Genomic DNA, 27,629 nt, shown 5'->3' on the forward strand with positions numbered 1-27,629 from the left:
ATGCAACCTATGGTCATGCAGGGATGCCCTTATACCCTCCCACGATGTCATGAGTGGCGGGCAGCTGACCACTTCCATCACAGCAGCAGCCTCCGAAGCACCTGCCCCCAGCCTCAGGTAAGAGGCCGAGAGCAAAAGAAAGACCTGTGGAGACAGGGTGGACACATGATCTGTGTGTGATCTTGTGGGTATCCATGCTTCCTAAAGCTCAGGGGTACTGTCCATATACATGAAACCTCTTGGACAGCACGAGGTCTCCTTTGGCCCATCCTTGTCACTCATGAGGCCTTTTATGGGGGGGGCATGGGGCAAAGGAGGTGTGTTGAGCTGGACAAGCCAAAGGGCCCACAATGGCTGAGGGGGCTGGTTTTATGTTAACCTCCCAAGGGAGGTCCCAGAAAAGCATGATCCTTCAGGGTATAGCCAAGGACAAGACAGGACCTTCCTTTGTCTTGACTTCTCTGTGGCTTACCTCATATTCCATACCTGCAGAATATTCCCTCTCCTTCCATTGGCTCTTCTTCTCAAGTCCCTAGTCTTACTCACAGTGGGTTAACCCCACTAAGGCTCCCCTGAGTTTCATACTGGCCTCTCCTGTCTCTCTCCTCCTATAGAAGTGGAGTGGTGGTGCTGCGTGTGCCCACCTGCATATGTTCTAGGTGGTCAGAGTATGTGTGAGAGGCAGTAATCCCAAGAGGGCAGACCCCTTTCCTGACAATTAGGGAGGTCCAAGGGAAAGCTGACTAGACAAGAGAGAAGTATCAGCATACTTTGGCTTGCCCTACAATGCTTTGGGGTCCAGAGACCACAGGAGTATGTGAAAGTACTGTTTCTTAGTATCTCACAGATGGACTGCAGCGCTGAGTCACTATTCAGCTGCAAACAGCAGCTGAATATACAGGGAGGAGGAAGAGAGCGACACGGATGGAGAGGTGGCGTGGATGGAGAATGTAGGTGCTGGGGAGCCCATCTGGGGGAGAATAATGAGGGAAAGTCAAGGTCCAGAGAGGCATAAGACCCAGGTCCTCCCAAGCTGTTTTCACATGTCTAGCCAGAGAGAATTTGCTGCTTGTAACGTATTCTCAAAGTCAGTGTCAACTGAGAGTCCCCCTGTGCACCTACCCCTTCCCCAGACTGGGGCTTTCAGAAGGTTGAGGGATTGAGAAGCATGGGTCCTTCCATAAGGCTTGCCCTGCTCATTGCCCACCCCCTCCAAACTTCTCCACCTGGCAACGGGACCTGAGGGCTTCATTTTGTGACAGAGAATGGTGAGACCAAGTCCTCTCCTCGGTCACTGTCTAGTTTCTTCTCTTCCTTTTCTATGGCTCTGACTTTGTCTTAAAGTTTCAAGAGATAAGGAGAGAGCCCTATGGGGAGTGGGGAGTGAGAAGCAAACATTTTGGCCACAAAAGCCAGAAGTAGAAGGCTATTGATAGGGAAAGAAAACTATGATTATTCATTATTTGCCTATTGCGTGCCTGGCTCTGCCCCAGGGGACTTGTGATTATTAGGGGGAACTCGGAGGGGAAAACAGGGTGATGGAGCATAGTAAAGGAGCCAAATGGGGGCATAGGAAACTGAGAAGAAGGCTGGAGGGAATGAAAGGCTAACATGGGTGGAGCCCAGCTCATCGTGGGTGCTTCCATCAGAACCAGACAACTAGGCTGTGGCTGGATCACAAGAGGCCATTTCTAACTCTGGGGCATTCCCAGTCTGGGGAACACTGTGAGACTGGCTTGGGACCAATTATCCCAGCATAAGCCAAGCTGCGACACAGAGCTAGAGCCACTCCCTGCTCTTGGCCTGCTGTCCCCTGCCATCCCCCATCCACCCCGCAAGGCTCTACCCCGTAGTCCCAGAAAGGGTCAGGCAGCTGCTCTAACTATTCCTGTAGGTGGGCCTCAGCATGGAAACAATGTGGAACTGTGGAAAGCCCAGAAGACTCTGTGGGAGATAAATGAGGATTGGAACAGAACTCTTTTTGGTCAAAATGAAGGGTTTTGCCTCAGTGCTGAGGGGTGGGGGCCCAGCTTGGGAATGTTAACCTTTCTCCAGCCAAGTCTGCTGGCAAAGGAGAAGAGTGGCCACCTCCAGAAGGGGCCCTGCCCCTCAGGCCAGGGACCAATGACAGCACAGGCAGGGCACAGGAGCCTCTCTGGCGCTGGATCCCTGCATGGAGTTTCTGGGTTCCCTCTTGCCCTCTCCCCACCCTGCAAAAGTCCAGGGGGGATTGCCCATTGACCATCCATCTCCCCCTGGCCTTAGAGTGCAGGCGGAGGTCTGTGGGGACAAGGCTCTCCCTCTTCTCTCATTTTCACTGTGGGCTTGGGTCAGTCTTCTGCTGCCCACCTTCCCAACCACAGCTCTGTCCCCAGGTGTGCCACACACATCTCTCACTGCCTCTGAGGACGCTTACTTGGTCAAGGACAAGGCTTATCACCAAGCTCATTGTCCTTCCAGACCTTGGGGAAATTGCTTACCAGAGGTTTGTCACCAAAGCAGTCTGATCCTTTCCTTCACCTCAGGGGGTGGGGGTGGAGGCAGAGTGAGTCCTTTGTGTCTTCCAGGGAAAGGGAACATAAATCAACAGAAGCTCCCCTCTTCGTGCCCCTCCTCAGCACCATGGAATGCTCAGTCCCACTCTCACCATCCTTGCCAGTCTGGGAGGGCCCTCCTGGCCCCGGTGTGGCGGGCCCAGTTGGGAGTGAGCCGGAATTCCCCAGGGACAAAGCCCTGATTCACCGTCTGGAGTCCTGACATAGCCGCCCCCTCTGGATTCCTGGGGGGTCAGTAAACAAACAGGGTGACAGATCCCGCCTCCTGGCCTGGCTCAGCTTTGCCCACCCTCCCTGAGGGAGCCTGCTCAGAGCCTGTCAGGACTCTACCTTTAGCTCACCAGGCACTGGGTCCAGATTTGTGTGGAGGGATCATCATGGAGCTGTCCAGTCCTGCAACTGGGTCCCCAGGCGGCACAGGTAGGGTCCGCTCCCAGGGACGCAAGGCAACTGCACTCAGAGCTTTGCCCCAGAGCCTGGCTGCTCTCCCGCTTCTCCTTCCGTGTGTGGCTGCGAGCTGTGGGTTCTTTTTTAAATCTTGAATATTTTTTATTCTATAGATTGGGCATCATTAATTTTATCAACAGATATTTATTAAGCACCTACTGTGTGTTAAGAACTTCGAGCCGTGGTCTGAATGGGATGATTGGTTTCCCAACTTCCTGAGAGTCTTGTGTGGGGAGGAGGTATGGTTTGGGGGCAAGGGGAGACAAGAGGAGGTTCAGCCACCAGGACCGTGTGCTTTCCACAGGAGGTGAGGAGGTAGACAGGCAGGCAGGCAGGTGGGTTTCCCGAGGCTGAGATTTCCTCTCCACACTCCCCTGCTCTCCACACCCTTCTGCCCCTGGCTGCGCAGGTTTGGCACTGCATTCAAGGTAGCTAACTCCTGAAGGGCTACTTGGCACAACCCACACTCCCCCAAACCCCACAGTACCCTACAGGGTGAGCAAGTGACGGGCTCTGAACTTGACGGCCCAAGGCGAGACTTTGGCAGGCTCCACGGCTGGTCCTCTTAGCTGTCGACTCTGGTCAGAGTCCTTTGGAGATCAGGACCCAAAATGCTGCTTTAGCCCTTTCTCAACCCGTGGAAGATGAACAGTGCTCTTTAGGACTCTTTCCAGCCTTCCTGACTGTGGCGGAAAATGTGAGCGGGGAAGAGGAAGAGGGAGCACCAAGGCCTAGATTCACTTGGAAGTAGGACATCATCTACTACTGATGGCTCTCTCTGGCTGCTCTCTCTCTCTCTCTTTCTCTCTCTCTGGAACTTTGTGGGACAGCCCTTCAGCTTTCTTTTCTAGAAGGTTGGCTAAACTGTGGGACACTGAAGTAAGAGTTGCAGCTCACCTTGAATGTCATGGTTGCCTATGTTTGGGCAATTCTGAGCAGCTCTTATCTAACACAAATACGTCTAGGGTCCCATCTGGGCAGTAATCCTGGCACAATTTGCAATTATAAGAGTGATAATGATAGGAGTCAGCAGTTAAAAGTGACCGACCTGTACCAAGAGAGGACCTTGCCATGAACAGAGCCATGGAGTCATCCTTCCTCTCAACCCCCACCCCTGAACACACCCCAGAACCAGCCCTTCTCTCCCTCTGTTCACACTTGTCCCACGCTTGACTTGGTGCAGACCAGGGTGTGGCACACTCCAGGGCTCACAGAGGTGCCTGTGTTTCTGTCCAGGTTAGAGCTGCTGCCAGCACCCCTGCGCCTCCTCATGATGGTGCTGGGGTGCCCTACCTAAGCCCAAAGCTATTCAACGGGTCTGTTGGTGCCGCTGGACCCCTGGAACCACCAGCCATGAATCTGTGTTGGAATGAAATCAAAAAGAAGTCGCACAGCCTCCGGTAAGGCCTGGCCCCTCGAAACAGGGGCTTTAGGGAGTTGTCTGGGAAGGTGTTGGGCTCCTCTTGCTGCTGTAGCTCATCATCCTCTTCTCAGCCTTCTCGTCAGCCTCACCCTCTGTTTCTCCTCCTTTTCCTTCTCTGGAACTGGGGGAAGAACACTGGGTCAGAAGTCAGGGGACTTGGATTTGAACCTCAGTCTTGAATAGCTGTGTCACCTTGCATAATTGGTTTGAGTAACCTCTGAATTTTAGCTTCCACTTGTTTGTATTTTTTAAGGAAAAAAAAATGAGTAGAAGAATAATAGATGTCCTAACTATCTCCCAGTGTTGTTGTGAGGACTCAAATAAGATATGAAAATGCTTTCTGAACTTAAATGTATAAGTTCAGATGTATAAATGGAGGATATGATTACTGCCTCCCCCTCTTCCTCTCATAACTGTCCTCCATCTTGGTAGATCTCATCTACTCTCTTTCCCATCTTTTTATCCCTCTATTCCTGTCTATTGCTTATCACCCACCCATGCCTCCCCAAAGTAAGGGCGAATCAGTAAGAGCCTGCAGGCAATTTCTGTATCAGTTGTTCCTCTTTCCTCTACCCTTCTCTATAACCCCTGCCGCCCCCACCCCCCACCCACACTTTTCCTTTCTACTTCCTATCATCAAAGACCAAGCTCCTGGCTTCTGGTGGGTTCTGGCGGGGATGAAGAGTGTAGAGAAGTTGAAAGAATGCAGGCTCTGGAATCAGACAAACCTGAGTTCAAATCATCGCTGTACCAGTGACTTAACTGTGTGACCTTGGACAAATTACTTAACCTCTCTGGGTAATAGCAGTGCCTACCTCACGAGGTTGCTCTGAGAATTAGTGGAAGCAAAAATGTAGTAAAAGGCTTGGCCCACGTGGTAGGGACGCAAGGACTAGTTAGCACTGTCGGCTGAGGGGAATGGGCTCGATGGATGCACACAGCCTGGGCTGGCCTCTGGCTTCCTACCACTTGGACCTCAGCTCATGGCTCATTTGTGGGGGAAGGCAAGCAGAGGTGATTATGCGGTACCCATTTTCCTCCTTCCATATATCAAACTTCCAGCCTATGTTGTCCTCATCCTTTGGGACCCCTGGGCTGCTTGTATTTGTATGCAGCCTCACACACGTGCATGCCCAAACTCAGCCACCTGACGCGCCCTTTCCACCTACTGCATCCGCTTCTGCTCAGAAGGCAGCCTCCAAGAAGCCTCTGAGGATGAGCAGTTTGGCATGACTTGAGGTCCTCTAGGACAAGAGGGCAACCAGACAGCTGTCACCTCTAATGGCCTTGCTCAGTTCGCTACCCTTCCCAGCGTGATGCTGGACACTCAACTGAATTAGCTGACGTCTGCCAAGTGTTTTGGTACCGTACTCCCTCTGGAGGTGCCTTGGGAGCCTTTGTGGGTGGGTCAGAGGGAGGGCTCTGGGCCTCCTCCCACTTCAACCAGAGCAGCACCTCTTTCACCTGTTTATATATTAAGGTTCCACATATGTATTTGTTGGGGAAAAATGTTTTGCAACTTAACAAGAGGATTGAAAATCACTGGTCTTACCATTGTGTGCAGCGCCCGCCTAGAGGCCTTCTCAGATCACAGTGGAAAGCTTCAGCTCCCTCTCCAAGAGATTATTGACTGGCTCAGCCAAAAGGATGAGGAATTGTCAGCTCAGCTGCCCCTACAAGGGGATGTGGCCCTGGTGCAACAAGAGAAGGAGACGCACGCGGTAGGTTAGAGTTACAGAGGCCGTGGTGTGTAGCCTCTCCATCGGGAAGGGATCTCTTCTGCAACACCCTGACTGATGGATGCCCAGTCTCTGCTTAGATGCTTAAAGTCACAGGAAGCTGTGTACAGTCCTACTGGTCTGTGGATAGTACTCCAGAGAATAAGTCAAATCTTTCCCCTCTATTCTTCCCATCAAATATTGACCTCCCTTAAAATTCTGCGCTGATTTGTAATGGGGACATGGGAATGAACATAATATAATATTAAGTGAAAAAACACAGGATACAAAACTATATACAGGTGGATCTCAACTGTATAAAAATCAATATAGATATGTATGTATGTATACACATGTATACAAACAGAAGAAGAAACTGTATCAAAATCTTCACAATGGTTAAATCCAAGTGATGAAATCAGAGTTCTTTTTAACTTTCTTCTTCATACTTTTCTGAGATTTCTAAGATTTCTGTGACATATATTACCTCTATAATCAGAAAATAACAACATGCTTCTTAAAATGAATCCAGAATGCACCGGAAGGAATGATAATTATGTGATGTGACAGAGGTGTTAGCTAATGGCAATCATATTACATAAATGTTTGAAATCAGTATATTGTGCACCTTAAACTTATGCAATGTTATATATCATTTATATCTCAATTTAAAAGATGAATGCAGAACGGAATACCATACAACAAGAAAATAAACTATAAATGTGTGCCACAGCATGGATACATCTTAAAGACAATATGCTGAGTGAAAAAAGAGCCAAATACAAACAAGAGCACACATTGTATGATTCCATTTATATAAAGTTAAAAAATGGGCAAAATTAATCGGTGGTGTTACAAGTCAGGATAGTGGTTACCTTGGGGGAGGGGGGAATGAGAGAGTGACCAGAAGGGGTCATGAGGGAGCCTTCCAGGATGCTGGTGGAGTTCTGTTTCTTTATCTCAGTACTGGTTACAGAGATTGAATCACTTTATGGAAAGTCATTGAGCTGTACACTTTTGATTTGTATACTCTTATTGGTGTATATTTCAACAAAAAAACTAATTAAAATTTTAATATAAATCTTGCCCATCCTGGCTTTGATTTCTCTAAGCCCCTCACAGAGGACTTTCTGAGTCTTCCAGAAAACCAAGATTCCCAGAACCAAATCCCCACATTTCACTCTACCCTGTGGCATAGACAGACCCATTTCAGAGTAAATAGACCTTCCAGTGTCAGAGTTATTCTTCTGCCTAAGGAGAAGACTGCTCTTCTTTAGTCTGAGTAGCCCAAAGATACAGGATAACGCCAAAGGATCAAGCTGCACTGAGGAGAAGAAAGATTGTCAATTGCAGGATGGATTTCAAAGCAATTGAAAGACTTTCCTTCCCCATTGACCACGTTGCTAACTTCACAGGCCTTTATGGAAGATGTCAAGTCTCGGGGCCCCTATATCTACTCTGTGTTGGAGTCAGCTCAGGCCTTCCTGTCCCAGCACCCATTTGATGAATTAGAGGAGCCTCGCTCTGAGAGCAAAGGTGGGTGATCTTCCCCTCTTTCATCTTCTTCTTGAGCTGTGAACCATTAAACACCTTCCTGCCCTCCCCAAACTCATTTTCTCAACTGTTACCTAGGAGGATAATTTTCTCCTGGGAGTCCAAAGTTGGGAAGAAGCCAGATTCACACTATAAGATAAAGCAAAGAGAACAGAGCCCGGAGCAGGGGAGATGACCGTGTGGCCTAAAGCTGTATGTAGCTCTCTGGAGCATCATGTGTGGCCATTTAATAAGGCATGAAAAAGAAAAAAAAGACTCAAATGCATTAAACTAACTCAGTAAGTAAAAGTAGTAGTATGTCCTTTAAAAGCATACTGCTTTATTACAACATAGAGAGGCATGTGGCACTGCTATAATCAACCAGAAAATAAAAAAAACCTTTCAAAAAATTCTAAAAGGTTTGGTGATTGCATTTGAAAAGAAAAATGATTGTGGCTCTTTAATTCTGACCCTGGTGAGTTCTGGCCCTCTTTCATCAATAGAGTCGGTCACTGTAGGTCTAGGTTTAAATAAGGCAGCAGGGTGGGATCCGTGGTGCTCAGGTCTGAGTGGTGGCCCAGCACGCCCTCTTCTCCAGAAAGAGGCTTCAACCCTCTGAGATTGGTTATGTATAGCTTGAAAGGACCCTTTGTTAATGCAGCCCTTTGTCAATGCTGTCGACCCTCTCAGTTTACCTCGAGCCCCTCCTACTGAGTACTAACTAGTACTCAATTTACTGTCCAATGGGCCTCAGATAAAATGAGCTCAAGAGAGCAGGACAATTCCAATTAGTCTGGAGTTTGGGGGCTCTGAATATACTTCTGAGGGGAGATCTGAGGGAGGAAGAGGAAACTTACAATTTAGGAGCCTAGGTGGAAAGGCTGGGCAAATTATACTAACCTCTCCTTTGTTGGGTCTTCATAAAATACCTCCCTTTTTCGGAAGGAAGTGGGCAGCAGACGCTAATGCAAAATCGCATTCCAAGGTCATGTGAATAGGACTCAATGATTTGTCTCACTACACATCTTAAATATTTTACTCACTCTTTACCTTGCCCATTTTTTAAGAATATGAGGAAATCCTCATGATATAATAAGTGGAAAACACTAGTATGGTCTCCTGACTGTGGTGGTGGGTCCATGAACCTACACATGTGATAAAATCGCATAGAGCAAAACACACACACACACACACACACACACACACACACACACACAGAGAGAGAGAGAGAGAGAGAAATTAGTACAAGTAAAATTGGGGAGGTCTGAACAAAATTGGTGAATTATGTCAATGTCAATATCCTGGGTGTGATATTATACTATAGTTTTGCAAGATGTTACTATTTGGGGAAACTTGCTAAAGGGTACATGAGATCTCTGTATTCTTTCTTTCTTTCTTTCTTTTTTAAAGAATTTAGGCAGGAGCTGGAAGTGATGTGAGACCACAGGAAAGCTTTATTTATTTATTTAAATTTATTTTTGGCTGCGTTGGGTCTTTGTTGCTGCGTGCAGGCTTTCTCTAGCTGCGGCAAGCGGGGGCTACTCTTCGTTGTGGTGCGCAGGCTCTAGGCACGTGGGCTTCAGTAGTTGTGTCCCATGGGCTCTAGAGTGCAGGCTCAGTAGTTGTGGTGCACAGGCTTAGTTGCTCCGCGGCATGTGGGATCTTCCTGCACCAGGGATCAAACCCATGTCCCCTGCATTGGCAGGCGGATTCTTAACCACTGTGCCACCAAGGAAGTCCCTCTGTATTATTTCCTATAATTGCATGTGAATCTACAATGAACTCAAAATAAAAATTTTAATTTTTTAAAAAGCTGAATCTTCAAAAGGAGCTCAACTATGAAAAAATGCATTTTTTTGTGTGTGAATATATATACACACGTACATGCACACACACACACACATTTTACAAAGGGCTATCTGTCTCTGTCTTTCCATGGCTATCCTTGCCTGGCTGGCCTGACTTGACTTCGTGCCTGCCCTTGCAGATACCTCTCCCAGACAGCGGATCCAGAATCTTAGCCGCTTTGTGTGGAAGCAGGCAACGGTGGCCAGTGAACTATGGGAGAAGCTGACAGCCCGCTGTGTGGACCAGCACCGCCACATTGAGCGCACTCTGGAGCAGCTGTTGGAGATCCAAGGGGCAATGGAGGAATTAAGCGCGACTCTGACTCAGGCCGAGGGAGTCCGAGCCACTTGGGAGCCCATTGGGGATCTCTTCATTGATTCACTTCCTGAGCACATCCAGGCTCTTAAGGTATGCAGGCCCCCTCCTGTGGCTACAGTCCACCCCGGGACCAGATGTTCCTCCCAGACCCTGACAGTGTTCCTGCTGCTGAGGCTCCATTGTTGCCCTGGACTTCAATAGAGTCTGTCCCAGTTTCTGTGCTAGATTTGGGGGCTGGTTTACCTGAAGTCTCCTCTGTCCTTCTACTGGCTTCTCTTTCCCTGGTGTCTTCTGAGAGTAGAAAAGGAAGAGGATAAGGACAATGCCCCCCCCACACACACCTTAGTCTGGTTGCCCTAATAGGCAAGCACTGAGGTTGCGCTATTAAAACAAAATGACTAATGGTTCCTCTTTCCTATTTTCTACCTACTGTGGCACTTGGGTTTTGGTTCTATAGCTATTCAAAGAAGAATTCTTCCCCATGAAAGATGGAGTGAAGTTGGTGAATGATCTGGCCCATCAACTTGCCATTTCTGATGTGCACTTGTCAATGGAGAACTCCCGGGCCCTGGAGCAGATCAACATCCGGTGGAAACAGCTACAGGTAAAAGAGAAGCCTGGAGTGAGGCATGAGGAAAAGGCTTGGTATAACTAGGCTTGGAGGGCAACTTACCCAGGCCCAAAGGAAGTGAAGGGGCATTGAAATGGAATCTATGTGGGAAAAGAGTTGTAGAGAATTTGGGGCTAGGAAACAGGCTTCTCAACCTCTAAACTGCAGGAAGTGATTAAAATGGTCTGAGAGGGGCCTGTCTGCCCCTCAGGGTAGACAGGGGCAGATGAAGGGTGTCTGTGGCCTGGAATTAGGGATGCTCTTCTCTGACCCCTGGGAGTGCCATGGGAAGGCTAGGATTTGGGTGAATGTTGGGAGGATCTGGAACTGAAGAGGCAGCCTCTGAGGGAATTCACAGAGATTGTCGGAGGCATGTGGAAATCCTACCCTGGATATCTGAAATGAGTCCACTGACTTCTTGCATCTTCTTTCCATAGGTGTCAGTTGGTGAGAGACTTAAGCAGCTCCAGGATGCCCACCGGGACTTTGGGCCTGGGTCACAGCACTTCCTCTCCTGTATGTGAGACAAACTGGGCTTCACTTGGTAGAAACTCAGCCACCTTCCAAGAGGGTCTACTCTTGTCCCTTGGGGGCCTAGTGGGAGCGGAGTGTACCTTGGCATCTAAGAAGCAGTAGGATAAAACAGTGTAGTGTAGTGGTTAAAAGGACAGGCTCTTGAGTCAGAGAGACCTGGATCTGAGTCACAGCTGCTCGACTTTATATCTTTGCAAGCTTGAAAAAAATAGCTTAACCTTTTTGAACCTCAATTTTCCCATATGTAAAAAGAGGGAAAATATTACATAGCTGGTAGAGTTATGGGAATTAAATGACTTTATTGTTCCAACAATATTTCTTGATGGCCTACTGTGGGCCAGGTACTGTTCTAGGTACTGGGGCTACATCAGTGAACAAAATAGACAAAAATCCTTGGACGTGGAGAGCTTACATTCTACAGGAGGAAGCCAGACCATAAACAAATAAGTAAAATATATATAAAGTCAATCGGTGACAAGTGCTATGGAAAAAAAATAAAGCAGGGAAGACGTGAATTAGGGAGTGCTGGACTTAATGAGGGAGGCAACTGAGTGGAAACCTCAAGGAGGTGAAGGAATGAGCCATGTGGATATCTTAGGGAAGAGCAGAGGGAACAACTTCCAGGACCTTAAGGCAGGGGCATACCTGAGGAACAGCAAGGAGGCCAGTGTAGAAGTGAGTGACGAGGGGAGAGAGCAAGAGGTCAGAATGGGAGCAGGAGGCCAGAGCATGGAGGGCCTGGAGGGCTATGGTAAGAACTTGGGATTTTATTCTGAATGGAATGGAGAACGATTGCAGGGATTTGAGCAGAGGGATGACATGATCCGACTTATGTTTTAACAGAGTGTTGGGGGGCAAGAGTGGGAGGAAGGAGACCTATTAGGATGCATATTGCAACAATCTAGATGAGGGATGATGGTGACCCAGATCAGGGTGGCAGCAGTGGAGATAGTGGGAATGTACAGATATGAAAATTAGATATGCACACAGAGCATTCAGCAGAGTATCTGTCACATAGTAGGAACTTAATCAATGTTAATGGTGATTAGAACTATTGAATTATAATCACTGGCATGCAGATATACCTGCAGAGGGCTCTTGTACCCAGGGAAACTGCAATGAGGAGGTTCACCAGGTGACTGAGCCTCTCCTGGAGCATCCAGATGTTAAAGACACAGAGCAGAGAGAGATATCCTTTCCCAGAGTTCCTCACCAGAGAGAAGTGAGCAGTCCCATTCTCCATTGTCCCACAGGACTGAGAAGCTTGACCTTCTGGGGGATGGGCTTTGAGCCCCATGAGGAAAGTAGAGTCCACTTCATATCCACAGCAGCACACCAGCTGCCTTCTGCTGAATGGATAAAATGGCAGACAGCTCAGGGAGAAGATAGGGTGGCCAAGGCCACCTGTTCATGCCCTTGTCATGTCTCTGGCACATGAGGGTATCAGTGACAACCTCTTCTCCTTCCCTCACCCAAACGTCAGGGAGAGAAGTGTGTTCCTTAAAAGTGTTTACCTCATGCTCAGGGGCTGTTAAGAGCTGGCAATGAGAGTCAGGCATCCCCTTTTGGGCTTAATTACTTCTTTGAGAGGATAGAGCAGGGGAGTAACCAGGGGCTTGAAGAGCATTAGTGGTCAGCTTCTTTCTCTTTCTCTTCTCCCTCACCAGCCTCTGTTCAGGTTCCTTGGGAAAGAGCAATTTCACCCAATAAAGTTCCCTACTATATCAAGTGAGTGACCATCTGAATCGGAAATGGGTCAGTCACCTGCCCACCCCCTCCTTTTCCTGTCTTTTTTTCTATCTATCCCTCTCACCCCTTACCTGTTGGGATTCCTCCATCCACTCCAGTTTTTCCTCCTACTCATCTCAAGAGCTCAAGATTCTACCTGGTAAAGGTGAACCCTTGTGCTTTGGGATCCTCAGGGTTCACCCTCAGATCCTGTTGCTCCTTGCATCCAACCTATTGCTGAGGGGTGTGTGCATGTGTGTTTGAGGGGTTGGGGGGTGGTATAGACCCTGGCACTATTGATGCTTTTATTTGTAGCCACCAGGCTCAGACCACATGCTGGGATCATCCCAAGATGACTGAGTTATACCAAACCCTAGGTAAGAATTCAAGTTTCCTGTATAGTGTGGAGATCTATACAGTTGCCTTTGTCCTATAAGAATATAAGGGAGTAGTATTCCATTGTGTGTGTGTGTGTGTGTGTGTGTGTGTGTGTGTGTATATATATATATACCATATCCTATTTATTCATTCATCTGTCTACAGGCACTTAGGTTTTTTTCATGTCTTGGCTATTGTAAATAGTGCTGTGATGAACATAGGAGTGCATATATCCTTTTGAATTAGTGTTTTTATATTCTTTGAATAAATACCCAGAAGTGGGATAGCTGGATCACACACACACACACACACACACACACACACACACACACTCAGCCATAAGAAAGATGAAATCTTGCCACATGTGACAATACGGATGGACCTTGAGGATATTATGCTGAGTGACATGAGTAGAAAGACAAATACCATATGATTCCATTTATATGTGGAATATAAAAAGAGACAATCAAAATAAATGAACAAAACAAAAACAAACACATAAATACCAAGAACAGAGTAGTGGTTACCAGAGAGGAAAGGGTAGGGGGAAGTTGAAATGGGTAAAGGGGTTCAACTGTATGGTGACAGATGGAAATTAAATCTTGGTGGTGAGCACTTTGTAGGGTATACAGCAGTAGAAATAAAATTTTGTTCACATGAAAGTTACAAAATGTTATAAACCAATGTTATCTCAATAAAAAATAAATTAAAAAAAATAGAAGGGAATCCTATTCAACAAGCAGGTGAGGGTGGAAGTAAGTGCTTGTGCTTTTTCCAGTAGCCTTCTTTCCTTTCCCCTCTGCACCTCCCTCAACTGGAAGCTCTATACTCTTCCTGAACGATTTTATCATCACATTAGGTAATTATGCTTATAGATGTGTACTAGAGCTTCTTTGAAAGATACTATCCAGGCTACGAATATGACGCTCATGTGCCTTATCTTTGACTGCCAAGAGAGACTCACTATTATGTTGTAAATTTTACCCATGTTGATGCATGTGACTATAGTTCATTCATTTTCACTGCCATGGAGTGTTCCATTGTATATACCACAGGTTCCTCAACCATTCTACTATTAATGGACATTTCGGTCATTTCTAGTTTGGAGCTAACAAGAACTATGCTGCTTGGTCAAACAAACAAACAAAACATGTGAAAATCACTGCTCTAGGATATATAGCTGGCTGGGTCATAGAATATATGAATGTTCAATTTTACTAGGTAATACCAAGTTGTTTTCCAGTGTGATTGTATCAGTTTACACTTCCACCAGCAATTCTCATTCATCCATATCTTTGCTGACACTTGCTATTGTTAGACTTTTATTTTTTGCCAATCTGGCAGGTATAACATGGTATCTTGTTGTGGTTTTAATTTGCATTTCCGTGATCTGAGTGGGTCTCTTTCCATTCTCTGCAGCTGATCTGAACAACATTAAGTTCTCAGCTTACCGCACTGCCATGAAGCTACGCAGAGTCCAGAAAGCACTGCGTCGTAAGTCTCCTATTACACTTCCCTTATAGCCTTCATCCCACTCCTACCCTTCCTCATCTGTTGACTGTTTCCCACTTTCATCCCACCTGTCCAGTGTTGTAGATTGGCTTTGTGGGGACTCTCCAAAGGCTGGGATATGCTGGCTGTGGACACCTGATTTTTCCAGGGCCCTTCTATTTTCCCCAACCCCCAGACTTATTTCCAAATTAACGCACAGCTATCCTCTTCCTTTTACCTTCTTCCCTGCCCAAAACGGATAATCAAGCAAGTGTTTTATGGCAAGAAGTATCCCAGCAAATGGTTTGGAGCCACTGGAGGCTTGTTCTTTCACCATCTTGGGGTTATTGGATGTAGCAGCAGAACTGTTGAAGCAAATGCCAGTGGTTAGGGGACAACATGGCTGCAGATATAATGTGCCTTCTGTCTTTTCTCTGAGACACTGTCCATTCAGTCTTCCTGGACCAGGTTATCTGGCTAGGCTGATTCCAGCATTGGAGGTAGTTAAAAAATCCTCCTGAGTTATGTCACATTTACCCAGGCATACCTGAGCCTTCATAACCAGTGTCTAGGTTTTCAGAATGAGGTTCACAGACCAACTTATTTGCAGTTGAAATGCATGTAAAGACAAAGAAAGTTTAAAATAATGGTATTCAACCCCTGGGAGTTTACCCAAATCCCACCATCTTCTTGAAACTGATGTCAAGAAACATTTGGGTATAGAAACATTTGGGGTTAATTTAGGGGGCCTTCTGCTGCCTTCTCCTTACTTGGGTTGAGGGTCTTGGTAAACGGCAAGCTTGTTTCATACTTACAAATGGTTAGTCTGGAGATTGAGTCAGATTTGGTGATGCTGGTGGCCATATCTTCCTGTCTAGTCCCTGGGGTTCTACTTTTGGCTATACTTTCTCCTTCTCTCCTTTCCTTCCCAGTGGACCTGGTAACTTTAACCACAGCCCTGGAGATCTTCAATGAGCATGATCTGCAGGCCAGTGAGCATGTAATGGATGTGGTGGAGGTCATTCACTGCCTGACTGCCTTATATGAACGACTGGAGGAGGAAAGAGGCATCCTTGTCAACGTGCCACTCTGTGTGGACATGAGCCTCAACTGGCTCCTCAATGTTTTTGATAGGTAAGGGCTTGCAGTCCTGACAGCCTCCATGGTGAAATTCAGTGGGACATCTGGAGTGGGCATGGTGGGAAGGAATTGCTCCCCTGGTGCACTTGGACTCAGCTCAGCTTGGGGCATGTCTGGCACAGAGCCCTGCTGGGATCAACCCTGTGAGGGACATGACTGCCAAGATGTTAACCCTTTATAGATATTCATATTCTCAGTCTCTTCTTTTAAACCTAGTGGTCGCAGTGGAAAGATGCGGGCATTGTCCTTTAAGACTGGCATTGCATGCCTGTGTGGCACAGAAGTGAAGGAAAAACTGCAGTGTGAGTACAACTCCAAAGTTTGGAGTAGAGTTGTGTGGAGGGAGAGGTGTGGTGGGAGGAAGAAAAGTCTAAGATAAGCAGAAGATGAGTCTTATGACTCAGCAAAGGGCTACTCAGGCTACCTTGTAATGCTTCCTGGTCCAAACTATTGCAAAGAATCCACAACAGCCAAAGGCCAAGATGGGTCTAAGGCCTGTTATTATTCCCACTGTTACTCCAAGGGCATTGGTTTCTTCTGATCTGGTGTAATTACTTGATGGGGATCTGAGTTGGGATCCTGGGATACCCAGGACCTGGACTTTCTAGTTCCATTTCCCTTTGGCCTATCAGGCTTAGCCCTCTCCCAATCTGAAGCTCAAACCACATCACGCAAATGTGGAAGAGGACAGTTTTATTGTTTACGAGGCAGGTGTGTGCTGGTTTTTATAAATGGAATGGTTTTTACTATATAATACATCACTGAGAATTGTTCAATTTACCCTGACTGTCAAAAGCTTTGAAAGGCATTTATAGTTTTGGGGGTTTCCTGAGAACCTGCATCATCAACACAGGCATCTGAAATAGAATAAAAAACTATACATTAATTAAAAAAAAACTACATCACACATTCTGTTGGAGACTTCCCATGTGATAACGTGGGTGGTGTGCAATAATCCCCATTATCTGGGAAGTGGACAACATGTAATTCTGTAGGTTTGAACCTCTCTGGTGTACAGTACCTTTGCTTTCCCCTCCATCCTCCATCATTTGTACAGCATTTTGCATTTTTCTGCAACAGCATCATTAGTGTCAAGTGTTTAATGTGCGTTGACCACTGTGCTACATGTGGTGAGTACAAGGTCCAGTTAGACATGGTCCCTGCCTCAAGTGGTTTATAGTCCAGAAGAGGATACAGAAGTACACAGAAAGCATTTTTTAGAGTGCTAATTAGAAGAATCTGAATGGCAAAGGATATGTGCTATATCAGATCACAGAAGAGTGAGGACAGCCGTCTAGGAAAGATTTACAGGGAAGAAGACTTTTCAAAGTATGTTCATATCTATGATATAATTTATTTCTCCCAATGTTCCTTTGAGACGGGATGGACAGTGATGATTTAGTCTCCATTTATAAGTAAGGAAACTGCAGCATAGAGTGGTTCATGACTTACCCAAGGTTTCACAAGCTAGTCAGTAATGGATCCAGAAATAAACCCCAGGCCCTCTGCCTTTTGGTTTTGTTCCATTTCTGGGCCTTAGGTGAGGTATGAAACGGACAGACAAGAACCTCTGGAGGAGGTTTTCTAAAGTTGGGGTGGGACGGGGGAGTTCCCACAAGGGCAGATATAGACCATGCTCAAATATATAAGTACCATAGTCTGTTCCACAATGATTTAGAGTGAATTCTTAGATGATCAAATGTTTTGAATTATCCCCTTTTTTTGGATTATCCATGCCAGTGTTTCTTTTCATTTGTGTGGATAACTGAGAGATTACTGCAGTATCAGACTACATGGGCTACATGAACAAGAGGGGATAGGGCAGACTGACTGCAACTCATATTCAGGCACCCTTGAATCCCACACCGCTTCATCTTTCTTCTTGAGACTTTGTTTTCCCAGCAGTGTCATATCTGTGTCTGGCACCGCTCTCACACACAGCTTGCTCTCTGTCTTCACCCCTCTCTCCCCTTCTCTTTCTGACGCTCTCTGTCTTTGTGTCTGACTCACTTTTTTCTCTCTGAACCCAGAGGAGTGCTGCTTTTAGAACACCTGGACTTCTAGAAGGTCAGGGATGGACCTTTAGGTATTCCAATTTCAAAAGTCATTAGCTAAGTCAATGTGCTCTTTCCCTGTCTTCTTTTTCTGTTCTTTCTCCCCACACCAATTCTCTGGCCATTCCTGTATCGGGCTTGGCCATGACTTACGGTGGGGCCAGCAGACCTCTTCAGCCAAGTGGCCAACTCAGGCAGCCAGTGTGACCAACGCCACCTTGGTGTCCTGCTTCATGAAGCCATTCAGGTGCCCCGTCAGCTGGGGGAAGTGGCGGCCTTTGGGGGCAGCAACGTGGAGCCCAGCGTCCGTAGTTGCTTCCGTTTTGTGAGTATGGAACTGGGGAGGGAGGAAAGGAGGAATGATGGGACAGACGGTGGGAAGAAGGGAGGGAGGACTGAGAGCTGGGCTTTTGATCTGAAGTACTCAGATGCAAGGGAGTTTGTTGGGCTGGAGCGACAGGGCAGAGGGTTCTCTGGGCTTTTAGGGTCAGAGTCCTGAGGGGAAGGCACCAGGTCAACTAGGACAGGGTAGAAGGTGGACACCTCTGGAGAACAGTCTAACCCAGAGTCCAACCAGGTCTTGCTGTTTCTCCTCCTCCCCTGAGGGCTGCCATTCTGGGCACAAGACACTGGGCCTCAGACATCACTACTGGGCTTCTTGTTTCTCTAGAGCACTGGGAAGCCAGTCATTGAAGTTGCACAGTTCCTGGAATGGGTCAACTTGGAGCCCCAGTCCATGGTGTGGCTGGCTGTTCTGCATCGGGTCACCATTGCTGAACAAGTGAAGCATCAGACCAAGTGCTCTATCTGTAGGCAGTGCCCCATCAAAGGTTTCAGGTAGGGAAAGCAACACCTGCTGGAGTGATACTAATAATAAATAGGCCATGTTACATATAAACCATATATTGCAAAACAGGGCATTACATAATTATATAATTACAATTAATCTATTGTATGTTGTGATATACTGTTATAATCCTTTCTACTGCAGAATGTTTAACTTTTAAAAAACTCAAAAATGATGAAATTTTTTTCTGTTAGTTGTGTTATGAAGTATTCAGACCTATAAAAATGTATAGAGAAGCAAAAGGGGGTGGGGTGGGAGAACAGCACAGAAAGGGAAGTAATTTGTTCATTGTTTCTCAGGGAGCATTAAGTAGAACCCAGAAGCCCCAGCATCCTGACATATGAGAACACCTACGCACCAAAATGTGTGCTGGCAAATGTGCTACTCTCTAGAAAGCAAAAGAGAAACGTGATATAGCATTGGCTAATTTCCATGATGTAAATACTCCCACTGTGGCCAGTGTCAGGCTACCCATAGGAGGTCAGGAAGAGACACACAGTTGCACACCATTTATAGTATTTCCACCACCAGGTATAACAGATGTAGACAACCTCGAGAGCATAGATAATAGTGAAATAAGAAGTGATGAGTTTGAGTATTTATTACCTTTGTTTTTAATACCATTTGCTTAATTGTGAGTTTATACAATTTAATTTTTAAATAATGGCTATATTTAACAACTGGCTTGGAAAATTCCTGAAATTTTAACAACCAGCTCTCGTGAGCTTGTATGAGCAGGCTCCAGCGCCCCATGGTGGGCACCCACCATCAAGCTGAAGAAACAAACAATATTTTACAATATATTTATATATATTATATAATATATTTATATATCTACGAATTTATATATTATATACATATTTTATATAATATATAAAACAATATATTTGAAGTTTCCTTGATTATATTTCCCTCCTGTCCCCACAAAGGTAGCCGCTACCCTGAATTTGGCTTTCATCATAAAATGCTTGTTTTTACCACTTTAAAGCACTAGCACATACTCTCTTTACAACCACCCTGCTTTTTATAAGCAAATGAGGCACAGAGGTGGAGTTCACACTTCTGGCTAGTGTAGCTCCAGGATAAGATATCAGATCCTCTGACTGTTCTAAGTCTAGACATTTCACCATGCTATGCTATTAGGTCTGCGCAGTCCAATCAGGCTTTGGAATTGGATCTTAAGGGCTAGTCTATATTCAGTCATAATAGAGTTATTATTATAAATAACTTTGGGGAATAATTTTTAGCCAACTTGCCCACGGCTGATAGAATCAGTTGTTTTCATATTGAAAGTGTGCCTTCTCCAAGGAAGGTGGTCATACCTGTGAAACTGGACCCTTTCAGGCCACCTTTGTTTAGAAGGTTATTTGATATAATGAGCTCTTTACCCCGTCCCAACCTCCCTTTTATTTTTTATTTTTTTCATTGAAGTATAGTTGATTTACAATGTTGTGTTAATTTCTACTGCAGTTATACATATATATATATATTTATATTCTTTTCCATTATGGTTTATCATAGGATATTGAATATAGTTCTCTCTGCTATACGGTAGGAGCTTGTTGTTTATCCCACCCTTCCTTTTAAAAAAGATGGTGAGACAGGGCTACTTCCCGAACTTCCTGGGATTCTGAGCATGTGATTTCATGGAGATTTGTGGTCTCTGGAGTGAGACTAGTTATCTACTGAGGACTCTATCACTGCTATGCATAGGAGGTTAAGTGCTCCGCGTATAGGAGGTTATGGTTCCATGCCTCACCCCCTTTTAATGTATGTGTATATTTGGATGTTTGGGGGAGGGGGAGGTCATTATAGTACATTGCATCCTGTTTCCTACCACCTCTCCTTTCCCCAAGGTATCGGAGTCTGAAACAATTTAACGTGGACATCTGCCAGACCTGCTTCCTGACAGGCAGGGCCAGCAAGGGCAACAAGCTTCATTATCCCATCATGGAGTATTACACCCCGGTATGGAGCCTCTGGGCTGGGCGGGAGGGGCAGGCAACTCTCAGCTTCTGGGTGCTTGATCCATTTTGTCCAGCATTAGCTCACTGTATTCTGCTCTCCGTTGGGGAGCATCCTCCAAACAGGCCTGGTGATTGACCAATTTGGGGGATCCAGGGCTGTCCTTCTAGCAGAGCTTCTCCCTCACCCTCACCGGGGCGGTAGCTGGCTGTAGCACCCCAGGACATTCTTGGCCATCTAAAAGACACTCACTATACTCCTGCAGAGAGAAGTCTCAGGAAAAAATAGAGACAGCAAGGCAGTTACAGGTGACTAGCCTTCGATCGCTCAATTTAGTTTTTCCTGCTTAGCTTCCTGGATTGTTTCTGTCCCCTGGTCTTCACCTGCTACCTTGTCATTGCTTCCATCCCTTCTAGTCAATACCAAAGTTTGTGCTCAACTTCATTACTCCGTCTCTTGCGTGAAAAGGGGGTATGCTCTTTACCTGGGTCCCCAAAATCAACTGGGCTTTCATTGGAAACTGTGCCCTTCATAGCCTCCTGAGCCCAGCATCCCTGAACTCCAGCCACAGAATTTCTCCTCTGCTATGTTCAGGACTCAGACCTCCAGGCTTAGCTTCCTGAGCTGACTCTGCTCCCTAAACTCCTTTATTCCTCTCTCCGCACACATTCTCCCAACGTCCCAAGCATATCCCCAGCTCCCCCCACTGCTCTCTCCCATCTTACCTCCCCATCTCCATAATCCATCTCCCTGAGCTGTCATCTCTTCTCCAAGTTCTGTTGACACAGAAACATGTGTGACCCAATGGAAGCAGTGACCTTGACCTTTATTTTTCTTTTATTATCATTTTAAAATAAACATTATTAACGTCATACATGGGAAACTGGCTAGAGATGGTAGACTGATAATTGTCTAGCTCCTGCTCATCTTCTACATCCCTAGAATTTATGTAAAAGATATTTAAAAGTTAACAAATATACAATCATGTAAAAGATTTAAATTATATAGAGGTGTTTAAAGTATAAAACAAAGTCCCTTTTTCTCCTCAGTGCGTTCCCCACCCCTCAAGTCTAACTTCCCTGAGGCAAGCAGTGTTCACAGTTTGACATGTATCCTTCTAGATCTTTTTCTAGGAGCGAGGTGTGGTAAATATGAACAAGAGTGGACTACCAGTCATGGTCCGTGCTCCAGGGGAGTGGCCACACCTCCCTAGAATAGCCCATTAGGGTGAGTCCCTCTATCTTGTCTCCTCCCAGACCACATCCAGTGAGAACATGAGGGACTTTGCCACTACCTTAAAGAACAAATTCCGCTCAAAGCATTATTTCAGCAAACACCCTCAGCGAGGTTATCTGCCTGTGCAATCAGTGCTGGAGGCTGACTACAGTGAGACGTGAGTACCGGTAGCTGAGCAGGGGCTGCAGGCATCCTCATTGAGCCTAGGGATGTGCTGTGAAGGGGCTGAGTCTCACATGGGCTATGACAGTCTTCCAGGGCAAACCCAACTAGTGACAGGGCAGTTCAGCTGGGGCCTGACCAGGAATCTGACCTGAGAAACAGACTAGAATCCAGTCTCTGTATCTTGTTCCCATCAGCTCTTGGGAGCTCCCTAATTTGGTGGTGGTGTTGCGGGGTGTGGAAGGGTGGTGGTGAGGAGACAGGCTGCCCAGCTACCCAGTCTTTGGTCTTCTGAGTCTTTGCTGCTTTCTTCTAGGCCAGCTTCTTCCCCGATGTTGCCACACGCTGACACACACTCCCGCATTGAGCATTTTGCCAGCAGGTACCACCAGGTTTTGGGGAGGGGAATTGTAAGGAGTCCAAGGGGGAAAGGAGTTTTCAGTTGGGGCAAAGACAATGAAGTTAGGGCCAGGGGAACATGCACAGTGGGCTTTGCAGCAGCCAGCGAGGCCTAACGTTTGGGGCAGGGGAGGGGGAATTGGGACAGCCCCCCAAACGTGATTATCCTACTGTGGGATTACAGTCCTTGAGATGAAAGCAGTCTTCACATACTGTTTTCCCTTCTGTTCCTGCTCTTTCTTCCTAGGCTTGCTGAGATGGAAAGTCAAAATTGCTCCTTCTTTAATGACAGCTTGTCCCCAGACGACAGCATGTGAGTTTTCACAGATACATATTTGCCAGGAATAGCTCTCCTTTGGGATCTTTCTACCACTACTTGGGGAGGGTATATCCTCAGTGGGAGGTGGGGTGTGTGTGGATAGGGTCCCTGACACCCTAAGGAAGGAAGTCTGCTTTCTGGGCACAGTATTTAATGAGAGAAGCAGTCTGCCCTCTATCAACTGAGCAGGGTAATGAAGGATGAACTACCTCCCTGCCATCTGCCAAGGTCCCTTTCTGTTGCAAGATCCCATCCTTTTATTCCTAACTCTGAGGGAAGAAGAATATGCCCTCAACTAAAGTTGCAGAAATGAGCCATTATCTTATGCTCAAAATGCCAATGCCCCATCTAGTGCCACATCAACCCTGGGGAGATACCAGGGACTTGACTGAAGTGTGGCCAGAGAGATTCCTTGGTGCTATAGCCCAGAGAAGGGGCCCTTCATCTCTAGGGAGGTCCCCGGCCTCCTCAGAGGACCTAGAAATTGTTGGCTACACGGATAAATCCAGCCCTGGGACTGGGACTCAGGCAGGCCACAATTCCCCTGGGGATGGGAAAGCGAAGGGGGGTGGGGTGGGGGAACATCACAGATGTTATAGTGACCTGCTCATTGTTTCCCAGGTCACTATAAGTAGAACCCAGGAGTCTTGGCATCCTGAAAACACTCTCTCCTACTACCCCCAACAATGACCCCTGCCACCTTTGAACACTTTTATCCCTCTTAAACCTGAATACATGGCTTTTCCCCTCTCTATGTATCTTAGAGAGGGAATCCTCCAGCATGTGTCTCCTGGGGCTTGAGGTGGGAGCTGAGAACTCACACCCTGAGCTGTTTCTTAGTTCAATGCCTGGGCCCCTCTTTCCTCTCCCCACCCCCACACAGAGACGAGGACCAGTACTTGCTGCGGCACTCCAGCCCCATTACAGACCGGGAGCCAGCCTTTGGACAGCAGGCTCCGTGCAGCATGGCCACTGAAAGCAAAGGGGAGCTCGAAAAGATCCTGGCCCACTTAGAGGATGAGAACCGGTAGGTGTGGCAATGGCACAGATCTGCGTGGGTTCTAGAGTCAGACGGCTTAATTCAAGTCCTGAATTCCCACACCCTAGCTATGTGGCCTTGAACAAGTTACTTATATTCTGTGATCTTCCATTTCCTCATCTGTAAAATGGGGATGATGATAAGAGTACCTACCTCTTAAGGTCACTTGTGAAGATCAAATGATCAGGCATATAATGTGTTAGCCAGTGTCTGTCTTATTGGAAGTGTTCAATAAAAGCTAGCTATCCTAATAATTATTTGAATCTTTTTAACTCAACCCAAATATCTCCAAGTACCCAACAGATACAGGCAGAGAGAATGCAAACATAGAGAATACAGAAGAGATGATGTCTCTGCCCTCAAGGAACTTTCAGTTGTTGGAAATGGAAAGAGGTCCTTATCACTTAGTGAAAGTAATAAGAGGAGGATGATACTGCATAGAGCATTTGAGGACTGGAAGAGGGAAGGTGAAGAAGACTATGGGGATGGCATTGACCTCTGTAAAGCATGGAGGGCAGCAGGAGTCTGAGGAGCATCCAAGACACCTTGGGGGTGTGTAGTAGAATCAATAACGACCCCCAGAAAAGTAATTCTCAAACATTAGTGTGCATACAAGTCACTTGGGAAGCTTGGTGAAATGCAGATTCTGATTTGAAGGTCTGGGGTGGGGCCGTAGTTCCTGCACTTCTAACCAGCTCCTAAAGGATGCCCATGCCTCAGGCCTACAGACTGTATTTGGATTAGCAAGTCCTTAGAACAGGGCCTATCTGCAAAGTATTTGTTACTGGTTCAAGACAAGATAAATACATAAATAGAGAGTAAACTTTTAGAAATTTTCATAGCAATTTGACATGGCCACAATATCCACGCACGTAATTAGTGGACTTGTCTTCTTTGAATTGGGTATAGGCCAGGTTGAGTGTTGTTGAATTTGGGCAGCAAGTCATGCGTGGCGTGAGCTGTGTACTAGCTATGCACATTCAGACCATGTATTGATCCATGATGGATCAAAAAATCCCCCTGTTTTTTTGCTATGGATAGTTTGAGAAGCACTGCACTAGAGCAGTGGTGGGGAGGCCCTGGGAAACACTAGGGAGAGAGTGATTCTGTTGCAAAAAAGAAAAAAACAGTAATGTCCTCCAAAGACCAACTCTTTGGAATCTGTTTCCTTGATGACTCAACATGGGTGTTTAAAGTGGGTCAAAGAGGAGGGCAGTAGAGAGAAGAGGAAAGATGGGTGATCCTTTGTTTATATTATGTCTTCCCCTGGAATCTAAAAATCTAAAAATGGAGTAGGTGAGTCAGTGGCCCTAATGCCTCATTTATTTGCAGACTGTGTTTCTGCCTGATTTTAAGGTCAGAATTAATCCCCGAAGCAGTACATCAAAGCCCTGAGACATTTGTTATATGAAATGTCAGCTCTCTCTGCTCTGTGGCCTAATGATGGCAAAGTAAATGATATATGTGTTGGAGAGGAAGTGGATATGGCCATTCAAGCAAGAGCATGGCTGGGATGGACTTCCCTGGCCGTCCAGTGGTTGGGACTCCACACTTCCGCTGCAGCACTGCACGGGGCATGGGTTCGATCCCTGGTCGGGGAGCTAGGATCCCACATGCTGCGACCAAAAAAAAAAAAGCACGGCTTGGGGGCTGGGGTGGGGGTGGGGATGGGAGAGCAAAGAGATTGCTCACACCTAGGTATGAGGGGCCACTGAGCCCTGGACAGTCGATACCCTGTGAAGGTCATTGGCCTTGGCTTCTCCATCCTTGGCAGGATTCTCCAGGGGGAGCTGAGGCGCCTGAAGTGGCAGCATGAGGAGGCTGCTGAGGCACCCACCCTGGCTGAGGGCTCTGCCGAGGTGGCACAGGACCACCGCAATGAGGAGCTGCTGGCTGAGGCCCGGATCCTTCGGCAGCACAAGAGCCGCCTGGAGACACGCATGCAGATTCTTGAAGACCACAACAAGCAACTCGAGTCCCAGCTGCAGCGCTTAAGGGAGCTGCTCCTGCAAGTGAGTCTGAGGCCAGGGGAAGAATCAGAGCAGCCTCCGAGCACAGGTGGGCCGGGGAGAGGTGCTCCTTGCTCCTGGGAGGTGGCTGTTAGAAGACTTTCTAAAGAGAACTGGGCTAGCAATCAGGAAATTTGGGGGGAGGAATGGGCTGCTATATCACATCGCTTGGCCAATTCTCTTGTACCTAGCTTCCATTCCATCCTTGTGTGTTTACTCTCAAGCCACCGTGGGGCCTAGGGCACAGGGAGGGCTTTTGAGGGCTCACTTCCCCACAACCCATTTGAATCTGGTATTGAAAGAACAAAGTTCAAAGAATCATCCAAAACGTTGACTTTGCTACTTTGATGTTTGCTGGAAAGAAGCAAGTTTGGACATGCTTGGCAAGAGGAAGATTTTTGCTGTGAAGGGATCACTTGTTACTTTTTGCCGCTTCCCTCTTTGAGAGGTAGTGTATAGGATGTAGTGTGGTTCTGGAGTTAGACAGCCCTGAGTTTGAGTGTAGTGCTGCTGATTAGTGGCTGTGGGATGTTAGGAAAGTTACTTAGCCTCACTAAGCCCCAGTTCCCTCATCTGTAAAACAGGGATAAAAATATACCAACTTCATGGAATTGTGGTGAACGTCAAATGAAATAACACATTTAAACAATTTGGAATGATGCCAGGACTATAATAAACATTTCATAAATGAATAATTTATGAATAATTATTGTCATTATCCATACCAGGTAATACCACACTGTGCCTCTTCCCCAGATCCTCCAAGGGATGGCCTCTAGATGAATTCCTGGAGGTCTTAACATATGATATTATGTCATGCACCAAGGATCAGGTGTGCAACTCTACATTTCCAGAGGGAATTGAGTTCTAGATAGCTTAATTATAGCTGAAATGACAGCAAGAGATATTTAGGGGCAATGGTATCCTTAGAAGAACTGGGAGCCTTTGATACATGTTGTTGAAGGAAGCGGGTATTCAGTAATTAAATATTCTAAGAAGTTTCGTGAAAGGGGAAACCACTGTTTGGGGCACCACCAAAAGCTTCTTAAAGTCCCAGGGCAAAGGGATGGGCATGATGTCTCTAAGGACCTTTCTAAGCTCGGGAGTCTGTCAAAGTAAGGTCAGGAAGGCAAAGCCACTTAAGTCATGCCTTACCTCTTGCTAGCCACATACTGAATCGGATGGCAATGGCTCTGCAGGCTCGTCCCTGGCTTCCTCTCCGCAGCAGTCAGAAGGCAGTCACCCCCAGGAGAAGGGACAGACTACTCCAGACACTCAAGCTGCAGGTGAGTTCCCCCAGCCCCTCCCAACCCCTTCCTCCATGGCTTTGTCTTGCCCCAGGTCTCCTGACTAAGGTTCTGCTAGGGCTGGGACCAGTTTCTCCTCATGGCTTTGAGCTTAGGGTCAGGGATGATTGGCTTATTGACTGATTCATTCATTTTATTCCACAAATGTATGTTGAGTACCTCATATGTACCTAAGCATCGTGCCGGGAAGATACAAATGCTATAGGTTCACCTTCAGCTGGCAGCATCCTGCCTCAGCCCCTTGACCTCATAAGGGAATTTCTAGTTCTCTTCCCACATCTTTCTTCTCCAACTCAGATGATGTGGGGTCAAAGAGCCAAGATGTCAGCCTGTGCTTGGAAGACATTATGGAGAAGCTCCGCCATGCCTTCCCCAGTGTGCGAAGTTCTGATGTGACTACCAACACTCTGCTGGCCTCCTGATGGAACCAGATCCCCATCCTATAGTCCACGGTCCTCTCCCAGTTCTGGTCAAAGCCTTCCCTCAGCCTTCACCTAACCTTTCCAGTCCCCACTGGCCCCACATTCCTCAGCCAGAGTTATCTGGACTCCAGGCAGCAGCAGGGATTC

At 46.7% G+C, this 27,629-nt stretch overlaps 1 protein-coding gene across 2 annotated transcripts; it reads left to right on the forward strand.

Annotated features, from left to right (window-relative positions):
- DRP2 (dystrophin related protein 2) lies at window positions 1–27,482 on the forward strand (the record flags this gene model as incomplete). 2 transcript variants are annotated; one of them, XM_082681547.1, is made up of 22 exons in its annotated part: window positions 1–117; window positions 4,239–4,402; window positions 5,990–6,146; window positions 7,559–7,679; window positions 9,664–9,932; window positions 10,300–10,446; window positions 10,890–10,968; window positions 12,654–12,714; window positions 13,030–13,091; window positions 14,512–14,586; window positions 15,516–15,717; window positions 15,940–16,025; window positions 17,945–18,102; window positions 18,448–18,614; window positions 20,481–20,592; window positions 21,846–21,982; window positions 22,304–22,369; window positions 22,634–22,699; window positions 23,589–23,732; window positions 25,519–25,756; window positions 26,919–27,039; window positions 27,358–27,482. In XM_082681547.1, the coding sequence occupies 22 exons, from the start codon at window positions 1–3 to the stop codon at window positions 27,480–27,482; spliced, it is 2,874 nt and encodes a 957-aa protein (XP_082537673.1). The 2 variants fall into 2 exon arrangements, with proteins under 2 accessions (XP_082537673.1, XP_082537674.1); XM_082681548.1 differs by having other exon boundaries at window positions 15,516–15,674; window positions 15,921–16,025.
- Window positions 27,483–27,629: the final 147 nt, after the last annotated feature.

This window comes from Grampus griseus (assembly GCF_964374135.1).
Source record: "Grampus griseus genome assembly, chromosome: X".
Lineage (NCBI taxonomy): Eukaryota > Metazoa > Chordata > Mammalia > Artiodactyla > Delphinidae > Grampus > Grampus griseus.